The sequence below is a fragment of the Felis catus genome, chromosome F1 (genome assembly GCF_018350175.1).
Source record: "Felis catus isolate Fca126 chromosome F1, F.catus_Fca126_mat1.0, whole genome shotgun sequence".
In the NCBI taxonomy this organism is placed as follows: Eukaryota; Metazoa; Chordata; class Mammalia; order Carnivora; family Felidae; genus Felis; species Felis catus.
The window spans coordinates 42,249,284-42,261,147 of record NC_058384.1 but is presented as its reverse complement, the minus strand read 5'-3'; the positions used below and the strand labels follow the sequence as shown (position 1 = coordinate 42,261,147).

The window sequence follows — 11,864 nt, the reverse complement described above, 5'->3', positions numbered from 1 at the left end:
GGGTGGGGTGGAGAACAGAGCACGACTGGAGGGAGGGTGAGGAGGTTATTCAGTCGCTATTGCCGCCATAATAGATTCCCACAAATTTAGTGGCTTAAAACAACACAACTGTATTATGTGATAGTTCTGGAGGTCAGAGGTCCAAAGTCGGACTCGTGGGCTTTAGCTAAGATAGCGGCAGAGCTGGAACCTTCCGGAGGTTCAAGTAGAAAATCACTTTCCTTGTCTTTTCCAACTTCCAGAGGCCACCTGCATTCTTGCAGATCATAGCCCCTTCTGCCACCTTCAAAGGCCATCTTGCAGATCTTCCATTGTCACATTCTCTCCCTCATCTGACCTTCCTGCCTGTTGTATGGAACTTTGTGATTATATCAGGCCAACCTGGATAATTCAGGATAATCTTCCCATCTCAAGAGCCTTAATTTGGCTACATCTGCAAAGTCCCTTATGCCATAGATGGTGGCATGTTCACAGGTTCTGGGAAGTAGGATGTGGACATCTTTGGGGGCCTCGCACCGGAGGCTATTGTGGTATTTCAGGAAGGACACAATGATAGCTTAAACTGAGTAGCAGCAGTAGAGATGGAACCAAGGGGATAGATCTGAGATAACTTTAGGAAGTAGACTGTTGACTGATTGGAGATGGGAGGCGAGGGAGAGGGATGAGCAGGGAGCCCTTCTAGCTCTCAGGCTACAGCAGCTGACCAAATGGCAATGCTGTTTACCAGACAGAGGACACAAGACAATACCGTGTTCAATACAGGGAGTACAATAAATACAGGAAGAGATGAGTTTGACCTACCTCTGAGGCATCCAAGAAGAAATGCCCAGAAGGCAGCTGGGCATTTATCTTCTTCCGGAGCCCAGAAGAAGGGTCTGCGAGGGCCACAGAAGTTAGAAAAAAGAGTCAACAAATTATGGCCAGCAGACTGTTGTACAAATAAAAGTATTACCAGAACACAGCCAGGCTCATTCACATCCGCATTGTCTGTGGGTGCTTTTGCACTACAGAAGCAAAGCTGAATATTTGCAATACAGAACGTTTGGCCTACTAAGCCATATGGCCCTTTCACAAAACGTATGCCAACACTTGGGTTGGAGAATCACCGGCCCAAAGGTGGTACATAGGAATGTAGGGTGACCCTGGGCAAATATGTGGAGGGAGAAGCCCAGAGGCCCAAGAAACCCAGCATTCAAGAAACAGGAATAATACAAAGAACAAAGGAATAATACAAAGATAGACAGTGAGAGCTAGTGGCCAGAGACATAGGGAGACAACCAGGAGAGCTAAAGCTACAGAAGACAAAAAAATATGTGGCAGCTTTAAAATATGTCCACAAGCTCTCTGATACTGAAGGGGATCAGAATATGCCACCCCAAAATATGCCACTTTGGCATAAGGGTTATTTTGAGCTGAAGACAACTGAGAAACAGCAAACACCAAACAAAACAAAACAAAACAAAACAAAACAAAACAAAAAAAACAACAAAACAAAAACCACCCCAAAACAAACAAACAAACAAACAAACAAACAAACAAACAAACACCTCTCTGCCCTCCCCAACTATTTGCCTAGAAGCAGGCTTAGGTTCTTAATCACCAGAGACTCTTATCAGCCCAGACACAGCACAGAGAGGAATCTACATAACAAACCTCACTGAAATAACCCTTATCTTCCATTAGCTTTCCCTATATATTTTCCTTCCCATGGTTTGCCACTCTCAGAAGCCTAAAACCCTTTTCCTTTGGCTTGCCATTTCTCTACAAATTTATTGGTTTTTGTTAAGATGCTACAAGCCTAAATTCTAACCACCCTTCTGAATGACTCTTCGCTGTTCACTCTTTCTCCCTCATGTATGAGCTCTACACCGTGTTAATAAACTCTATTTGTTTTTCTCTTGTTAATCTGTCTTTTGTCAGTCTAATTTGCAGGGCCCCAGGTAATGAATCTAAGAGGGTAGAGGGAAAAGGTTTTTTCCTCGTCTACAGTACTCCTCAATTCTCTTACCCTTGATGGTGGGCTAGCCTGAATGACTCTATTCTCAGAAATGGAATCAAGCAAAGTGGTAATGTGTAAATTTAGTCATAAAAGGTCATATTTTAGGTCATAAAAGGACTATACATTCCTCCACTTTCTGAAAATAATAAAGGAAGGAAGTTATGCCATATTGTGGGGACACACAAACAGCCTACAGAGACATCCACATGATGAGTGGTTGAGGCTTCCAGCTGAGAAGCAGAGAGGAACTTCGGCCACCTGCCAAAGCCATCTGAATGAGCCATCTTGGTAAATCCCCAGCACTACGCAAGCCTTCAGATGACCACAGCTTGGCCAGTGTCCCGACTGCAACTACATGAGAGCTTCTGGACAAATCCACCCAGCTCAGATGCTCTGGAATTCTTGACCTACAGAAACCTTGAGATCATAAATATTTGTTGTCTCAGGGGACTAAAGTTTTGGTGTCATTTGTTATACGACAGGTATAAGTAATACAACAAGGAAATAAGTGTTTCAAGGAAAGCGTGATCAATGGCCATGCAGCTTAGAAGTCGAATGGAATTTAGCAGAGTGTGTCCATGATTACCTTCTGGGGTGTGCTGAGTCCTGTGGGACTGTTCCAGAGTTGATGAAGTCTAACAAAACTTTTGTAGGAGCTCCTTGGCCAGGATGAGGACAAGTGAAGCTGGCCATCAGTTGTTTTCTCACATATGAAATGCTGGAGGGGAAGAAAAGAAAGGGGCATGTGGGGCTTCTCTAGAATCAGTCCTCCCTTTTTAGACAATTTTGGCCCATACCAGTGTGAAGTTGGAAAAGCCTTATTTTTTTTTTTTTAATGTTTATTTATTTATTTTGAAAGAGAGAGAGCAATCAGGGGAAGGGCAGAGAGAGAATCCCAAGCAGTTTCCATGCTGCCAGCATAGAGCCTGAGGTGGGGCTCGACCCCATGAACCAAACCATGAGATCATGACCTGAGCTGAAATCAAGAGTTGGACGTTCAACCGACTGAGCCACCCAGGTGCCCCAAGAGCCTTAGGTGTTTTTTTTTTAATTTAATTTTTTAAAATTTATATCCAAATTAGTTAGCATATAATACAACGATTTCAGATTTCTTAGTGCCCCTTACCCATTTAGCCCATTCCCCCCCGCACCCCCTCCAGTAACTCTCTGTTTGTTCTCCATATTTATGAGTCTCATGTTTGTCGCCCTCCCTGTTTTTATATTATTTTTGCTTCCCTTGCCTTATGTTCATCTGTTTTGTCTCTTAAAGTCCTCATATGAGTGAACTCATATGATGTTTGTCTTTCTCTGACTGACTAATTTCACTTAGCATAATACCCTCCAGTTCCATCCACAGAGTTGCAAATGGCAAGATTTCATTCTTTTTGATTGCCGAGTAATACTCATTGTATATATATACCACTTCTTCTTTATCCATTCATCCATCGATGGACATTGGGCTCTTTTCATACTTTGGCTACTGTTGATAGTGCTGCTGTAAACATGGGGGTGCATGTGTCCCTTAGAAACAGCACACCTGTATCCCGTGGATAAGTGGCTAGCAGTGCAATTGCTGGGTCGTAGGGTAGTTCTATTTTTAGTTTTTTGAGGAACCTCCATACTGTTTTCCAGAGTGGCTGCACCAGCTTGCATTCCCAAGGAGGCTTATGTTTTTAGAAAGGCACTAATTACAAGTCCTTCCTGGGCCCTTGGCCAGAAGGCTTATGGAGAAAATCAAATAAATGAATATTCTCTGCTACTTCTCTGAATTCCTCTGAAGTCAGGACATCTGTTGATGCCTTTCTTATATTTAGTAAGTGATCAAAAGTGATTCGTGTGCTTCAGTCCATAATCACCTGACCACACAACTCGAGGGGGAAAATGTCCCAGGAATCTGACTTCAGTTTCCACTTCTCACCTAAAACTCGTCTCTCAAAAATATCACAGAACCATGTGCCACATCGACCAACCCTTTCTTGGTTGCATACTTTTTGACATAGATCAGCTAGTTTGGTGAGAGAATGAAGCTGTATACAATGAATTAACTTCTTTGCTGTGTTTTTTTTTTTAATTATTCTCAACCTAGGTATATTTTATTAAGCCATCTTTTTTTTTTTTTTTCTTATGCATTCTCAAGACTGGCCTTTTCTATGCATGTATGTTTCATCTTATTTATTTATTTATTTATTTTTATTTTTAAAAATTTATATCCAAATTGGTTAACATATAGTGCAACAATGATTTCAGGAGGAGATTCCTTAATGCCCCTTGCCCATTTAGCCCATCCCCCCGTCCCACAACCCCTCCAGGAACCCTCAGTTTGTTCTCCATATTTAAGAGTCTCTTATGTTTTGTCCCCCTCCCTGTTTTTATTTTTGCTCCCCTTGGCTTATGTGCATCTGTTTTGTCTCTTAAAATCCTCAGATGAGTGAAGTCATATGATGTTTGTCTTTCTCTGACTCATTTCGCTTAGCATAATACCCTCCAGTTCTATCCACAGAGTCGCAAATGGCAAGATTTCGTTCTTTTTTGATTGCCGAGTAATACTCTATTGTATATATATATACCACATCTTCTTTATCCATTCATCCATCGGTGGACATGTGAGCTCTTTCCATACTTTGGCTGTTGTCGATAGTGCTGCTATAAACACGGGGGTGCATGTGTCCCTTCGAAACAGCACACTGGTTCCCGTGGATAAATGCCTAGTAGTGCAACTGCTGGGTACTAGTTATGTACCATTTTGGGGCAGAATTGAGAAAACAGTAACTCAGATAACTTCCGGTGTTCTGCGGCTCAGAGGAGGAACCCTCGTTGAGAAAGACACTCACAAGCATGTGTTGGATTTCAGGGTTGCTTCAGCTTGAAGAATTCTGGCTAACTCAGCATGAGGCTACTGAGCTCCTGAATAGGCTGCTCCATATTTAGACACTTACTATGGTGGCTTGTTTACTTGTTTCTTATGTTTTATTCACTTGTATCATTTTAGCTTTTGGTCCTTTTAATCATTCAGTCTTCGATTTGAAGTGATTTGGCACAATTCAATTGTTCGTAATGTGCTTTGTCTTTTCTTACTATTTTATACCTCTTTTTTTTTTCATTTAAAGTGCTTGTTCTCAATGATTGTTTTTTTTAATTTTTTTTTTTTTAACATTGATTTATTATTGAGAGACAGAGAGACAGAGCATGAGCAGGGGAGGGGCAGAGAGAGGAGGAGACACAGAATCCGAAGCAGGCTCCAGGCTGTCGGCACAGAGCCCGACACGGGGCCTGAACTCACAAGCCGCGAGATCATGACCTGAGCTGAAGTCAGACGCTCAACCGACTGAGCCACCCAGGCGCCCCCAATGATTTTTTTGTTACTCTTTATCACTTTCAGTTTTATGGTTGCCCTCTTTTTATCTCATATTTTATTACAGTTTCAATTTTCTGTTTATTTTTTTCTATCTCTTTAATAATTGCTTAAAAAATTTTTTTAATGTTTATTTTTGAGAGAGAGAGACAGAGTGTGAGTGGGGGGAAGAGCAGACACAGAGGGAGACACAGAACCCAAAGCAGGCTCCAGGCTCTGAGCTGTCACCACAGAGCCCGACACCGGGCTTGACCCCATGAACCGTGAGATCATGACCTGAGCTGAAGTCAGACGCTTAACTGACTGAGCCACCCAGGTGCCCCATCTTTATTAATTGCTTTTTAAAAAATAATTTCTTTTCTGTTAGTTACTAATTGGGAGTCATAAGCACACCCCTAGGGTGAGCCATGCTATATGTGATCCATACCAGAAGCTAAGGAGGACAGAGGATTCTTCCCTCTAGGTCACCTTTCTAGGTCCCTTTAAGGATAGATGCCACATTCCCTTCCTGTTTCAAAAAGTTGTAACCTGATTGATATGGGAGACCCAGCATCCAGAAGATCCCCCAAGATCAAGTGCGATGGCTGCTGACATTTCCATCCCCCAGAGTACATGTCCCTATAATCAATCCTCTGTGCTTAAGTGAGGTGGGACCCAAGCATAGGCTTGATTTCACTTTCAAGTTTAGGTTATGTTATCTGACAAAGGTGAAGGGATTCTGCCTATGTATTTAAGGTTCCGGATCAGCTGATGACTTTGAGTTCATCAAAAGGGAGATTATTCTGGATGGGCGTGACCTAATTAAGTGAGCGCCCCACCCCCCCGCCTTTTTTTAGTTTATTTATTTATTTTGAGACAAGGTGTGCATGTGGGGGAAGGGGAGAGAGACAGAGAGAGAATCCCAAGCAGGCCCCCGTCAGCAGGGAGCCTGCTGGGCGGCTCAAACCCATAAACCTTGAGATCACGCCCTGAGCCGAGGTTGGGCATTTGACAGAGCCACCCAGGTGCCCTTAAGCGAGCCATTAAAAGATACAGGGCCTGCCCTAGAGTCAGAGATTGGATGTATGAAACTGATTCCACTGCCGGCCTTGAGGAGGTCGGCTGCTCTGTTTCTTGTTTGTTTCTTGTGGCCATAACTTTTTTCACTTTTTTAGTGACATCTGATGTTCACTGAAATTTTACAGTGTGCCAGCATCAGTCCAAGTTTTTTTTTCACTGACCTATATATGAGTATAGTTGACACACGATGTCACATTGGTTCCAGCTGTACGACATCGTGGTTCCCCAACTGCACGCGTTACACTGGGCTCATCACGAGTGCGGCTACCATCTGTCACCGTGCAAGGCTAGTGCTGTGTCATTCCCTGTGCTGGACCTTTCAGCCCAGTGGGCTTACTCATTCCATAACTGGAAGCCTGTACCTCCCACTCCCCTCCTCCCATGTTGCCCATCTCCCCTACACCCCTCTGCAACCACCAGCTTGCTCTCCGCGCTCACGGGGTAGGCTACTATGTTCAAGTGGCCTGTGAAGGCCACACGGCAAAGGGCCTGAGACCTAGCTGCTGACAGCAGTCCCCCGCTAACACCTAGCAAGGACACGGGGACGCCAGTCCTACAAGTGCAAGGAAGTGGACTCGGCCAACAACCCAAGTGAACTTGGAAATGGGCCTTTCTGCAGGCGAGCCTCCACATGAAAACAAACCAGCTGACCCTTTGATTTCTGTGTTGTGGCCCCATGAGCAGAGGATCTGTCTAAAACATGCCAGACTCCTGACCCGTGGACGCTGTACGATAGCAACTGTGTGTTGTCTTAAGCCACTAGGCGTGTGGTCATTTGTTCCACGTGGGTAAAACCTAATGTGTCACGTGATATCATACTGATAACCTTCCCGAACTGCTGAGATGGAGCAGTTTGTTCCCATCGTCAAGGTTCTCACTGAGGAGGTACAGCCTATCATCTCTATCCTCCTCTAAACCCTGTGGACACTGAGCAAACTCTCTGCACTCACCACCACCTATCAGGAAGGGGAGCTACAGTCGCTTAAGCGCCCGACTCTGGCTCAGGTCGTGATCTCACAATTTGTGAGTTCGAGCCCACTGTCGGGCTCCGTGCTGAGAGCTCAGAGCCTGGAACCTGCTTCTGAATCTCTGTCTCCCCCTCTCTCTCTGCCCCTCCCTCCCTCATCCTCTGTCACTCTCTCAAAAATAAATAAAACATTTTTAAAAAAGGGGGGGGGGAGCTACGTGCAAAGTTCCATTTGCAGAAGGATTTTTAACATAAAAATGGTTAAGGTTAACAAATAAAAGTATGGGGTCTTCAGCCTTCCAACAAGACTCCTTGGAAGGAAGGAAGGTAGAAGAACCCCTACTTCGTGTCACAATTATATCTTCCAAAAATGGGTCAAACAACATTGCCCATCCCATGTGATCTCATAAAGTGGCTTTGACACTCCTCCCGTTGAGAAGTGAGTCTACGCCCTCTTCCTTTGACACTGGGCAGACGTAGGACAGTAGTAACACTGTGACTTCCAAGCTAAGTCACCAGAACATTCATCCTGGAAGTTTTCAGCCACCATGGAAGCAGTCTGATTACCCTGAGGCCACTATGCTTGGAGCTACCTGACATCAGCCCAAGCAGGAGACCACATGGAAAGGCACTGTGACTACATGAAGAGAGTGAGGTGCTTCACCAGCCCCAAACTCTTCAGATCCCCTACTTTTCCGGCTCTAGCCAGTTGACTACAACCATAGAAAAGATCCCAAGCCACAAGTGCCCAACAACTGGGAAAAATAAGCCCACTGACCCAATCAAAGGAGGGAGGCAGAGACTCAGAGCACATTGAAGCGAGGCTTTAATTGATGTTTTTGCAAGAGCGGGTGTCTGATGGACAGACACACTCGGAGAAGTTACAGCAGACAATTTATCTCCTAGTGTGCAAGTCCCTCCCCAGCTCCTCATTGGCTAAGTACTACAGAGGCAAGTCCCTCCCTGGTTTCTCATTGGCTTAGTACTACAGAGGTTACAGCCTTATCGGGAAGTCGCCTATGCCCATAAGGCAAAAAGGGAGTCTGACTGGAACAAACATACATTCCCTGAGGTGACGCAGAAACTTTCAGTCCCTCCTCCCTTTCTTCTACGAGCAAGCTCATTGCAAAGCCCACGAAAATAAGCCCGGGTAAAGGAGAGGGGAAGAAGAATAACCAGGAAGTGAAGTGTCTAAAGGTTTGGGACTCCACTGTCGGGGTGGGGGGTTTGTACATATTTCCAGCAGGTTGTAAATGTACTGTTAGCTGGACAGTACCGCTTTTTAGTATTTCTGAAAATGAATCATTTCCCTTACTTCTCACACCAACCCCTTGCAAATTCCTGACCCACAGAAACAGCGAGAGAGAGCGAAGCTATGGCTGATGTTTTACATCATTAAATTTCAGGGTGATTTGTTACTTTGTTAGGCAGCAACAGATAACCGGGACATTTTAGTTTCAAGTCCTTCCTTAGGCCAATCTGCCCCCTGCACAGTTCTGAGTCTTGACTGGCCTCCCTTCTACTCTTACCTACTCTGCCCCCATAACCCTGAGCAGAATTATGAAAGGTCCCCTTGGTGTGTAAATTGCCTCAATCCCCTTCCTTTGTTTTGAGATTGAGGAGAATTTGCCTAAAATTGGGATTATCCTCTAGTCTTGAGTCACCTGTGTTTTTGCTGGATTAACCAAGACACAAGAAGACCACATTTAAAAGTTATGCTCGCCATGGGGCACAGAAGGTATAAAAACAGGACACTGACCTCAAGGAATTTGCAATCTATTTAGTGTTTTTTAAAAGTCAAACAGGAGCGCCTGGGTGGCTCAGTCGGTTGAGCGTCCGACTTGGGCTTGAGTCATGATCTCATGGTCTGTGGGTTAGAGCCCCACGTCAGGCTCTGTGCTAACAGCTCGGAGTCTGGAACCTGCTTCGGATTCTGTATCTCCCTCTCTCTCTGCCCCTCCCCCACTCATGCTCGCTCGCTCTCTCTCTCTCTCTCTCTCTCTCTGCCAAAAATAAATAAACATTAAAAACAACGATGCAGTCTCTGTTGAGAAAACCTCCCGGGCACTATGTTGCTCAAAGTAGAATGATCATTTCATTTGTTACCCAAATCTAACAGTTTTGAAAGTGAAAGGGAACACTATTACTAATCACCTTGGGAAACCAGGCATAAACTGGCACCATCCTGGGCAAACCAGAACATGTCATCTTCAGAGCCACAGGAACGTACTTCGGGAGAGCCATGAGAGCTCTTACTCATTGTCAAACCATAACTTTGGTTGAACCCAACCTCTTCTCCCACTCTGCACCTGTTCCCAGCAGCTGAACATGGCTGGGAACCATACACAGCTATGCTGACTGCTCAGCTCTGAACCCATGCCCATTTATCACACGTGACTCTTGGTGCTACATAGCAAACATGCCATGTTTCCCGCTCTCCTGGACAACGCGTTCACCTCTCTCTCTCCTTCCTCCCACACTCCAACGCGTCCTCCTTCATCCTCGCTCTGAGTCAAGGGCCCTACTCCATCCACCTCTCTGCTCCTGTGCCCATACGCTCTGCCTCCTCCGTGCTGTGTGGATACGCTGTCTGTGCTCCAGGATGAGGAAAACCCCTCTGCTCGTACACTAGGTCTTATCTACTCTCACCCACTCAGGATTCTGCGCCCGCAGTTCTCCTCTGTCTCTCCTGTTTCATCAGTGTTTCCCTTAGGAGGAACATGCTGCTATATATCCTGTTTTGATGTTTTTTAGGTTTATTTATTTATTTTTGAGAGAGAGAGAGAGAGAGAGAGAGAGAGAGCGAGCAGGGGAGGGGCAGAGAGAGGGAGGGAGAGAGAATCTCAAGCAAGCTCCATGCTGTCAGGCTGTCAGCATGGGGTCCGATTCAGGGCTCGATCTCACAAACCGTGAGATGAGGGGCGCCTGGGTGGCTCAGTCGGTTAAGCGTCCGACTTCAGCTCGGGTCACGATCTCGCGGTCCGTGAGTTCGAGCCCCGCGTCGGGCTCTGGGCTGATGGCTCAGAGCCTGGAGCCTGCATCTGATTCTGTGTCTCCCTCTCTCTCTGCCCCTCCCCCGTTCATGCTCTGTTTCTCTCTGTCCCAAAAGTAAATAAAAAACGTTAAGAAAAAAAAAACAAAACCATGAGATGAAATCAAGAGTCCCGTGTTTAACCAACTGAGCCACCCAGGTGCCACTATCTCCCGTCTTTAAAAAACCCTCTCTTGCCTTTCTGGCAATGATGTCCTGCCCCCAAGAACATACCCCTCACAAAGGACCTCCTGCGCCCATCCCCAGAAGAGGAGAAGAGGAAGCACAAGAAGTGCCTGGTCCAGAGCCCCAACTCCTCCTTCATGGACACGAAGTACTCAGCGTGCTACAAAATCACCACTGTCTTCAGCCACGCACAAACAGTGGTTTTGTGTGTGGGCCGCTCCACCGTCCTGTGCCAACTGAAAGGAGGAAAAGCAAGGCTTACACAAGGATGCTCCTTCAGACAGGAGCGGCAGTAAAAGTACCCTAAATCAACATGAGTGGGAAACTATCCCAATAAACTGATTTTGGACACAAAATAATAAATAATAATAATAATAATAATTAATAATAATAAAGTAAAAACCCCCTCTTGATTCCATTTTCCCCTCCAGTTATGACCCCAACTCATTCCCTCCCTTCACACAAGATTATTTGAAAGAATACTCAGTCTCCAATTTATCTCCTTTCGTACGACCTTCAATCCACCCCCGTGAGGGTTTTGCCTCCACCACTCCACCAAAACCGTTCTGGCCATGTAGCAAATGAGCTCCACAGGCCACATCAGGGGACAGTTCTCATCCTGTCAGCAGCATCTGACAAAGAGCATCTTCTAAGACTTCCTTGAAAGACGTTTTCCCATGGGGCGCCTGGGTGGCTCGGTCGGTTGAGCGTCCGACTTCGGCTCAGGTCATGATCTCGTCGCGGTCCGTGAGTTCGAGCCCCGCGTCGGGCTCTGTGCTGACCGCTCGGAGCCTGGAGCCTGTTTTGGATTCTGTGTCTCCCTCTCTCTCTGCCCCTCCCCTGTTCATGCTCTGTCTCTCTCTGTCTCAAAAATAAATAAACGTTAAAAAAATTAAAAAAAAAAAAAAAGAAAGACATTTTCCCTTGGCTTATAGGGCACTACGCTTACCTGGCCTGATTCCCGCCTTTCTGGCCACTCTTTCATAGTCTTCTTTGCTACACCCCCATCCTAAACGTTGGGGTGCTCTGAGATACTCAGTTTTCTATCCGTATTCACTCCTTTGGGGATTTTATTCAGCCTCACAGCTTTCAGTCCTATCTTTCTCTGGTGATTCTTCAACTCGGACCTCTAACCTTGATGACCCAATCGTCCGTCCAACATCTCCACCTGGATGTCTAACAGGCATTTCAAATTTAACGTGTCCAAAATTGAATGCCTGTGTTCGCCTTAACGCTGCCCCTTCTTCGGTCTCACCAAACATAGACAGAT

The 11,864-nt window shown here is 45.6% G+C and overlaps 1 protein-coding gene across 1 annotated transcript; it reads left to right on the top strand.

Annotated features, from left to right (window-relative positions):
- Positions 1-10,620: 10,620 nt before the first annotated feature.
- On the top strand, positions 10,621-11,005 carry LOC101082973 (40S ribosomal protein S27-like; the record flags this gene model as incomplete). The annotated part of the gene is made up of 1 exon (XM_023247457.2): positions 10,621-11,005. A coding segment is annotated over one exon (270 nt), but the record flags the coding sequence as incomplete, so codon positions are not given.
- Positions 11,006-11,864: the final 859 nt, after the last annotated feature.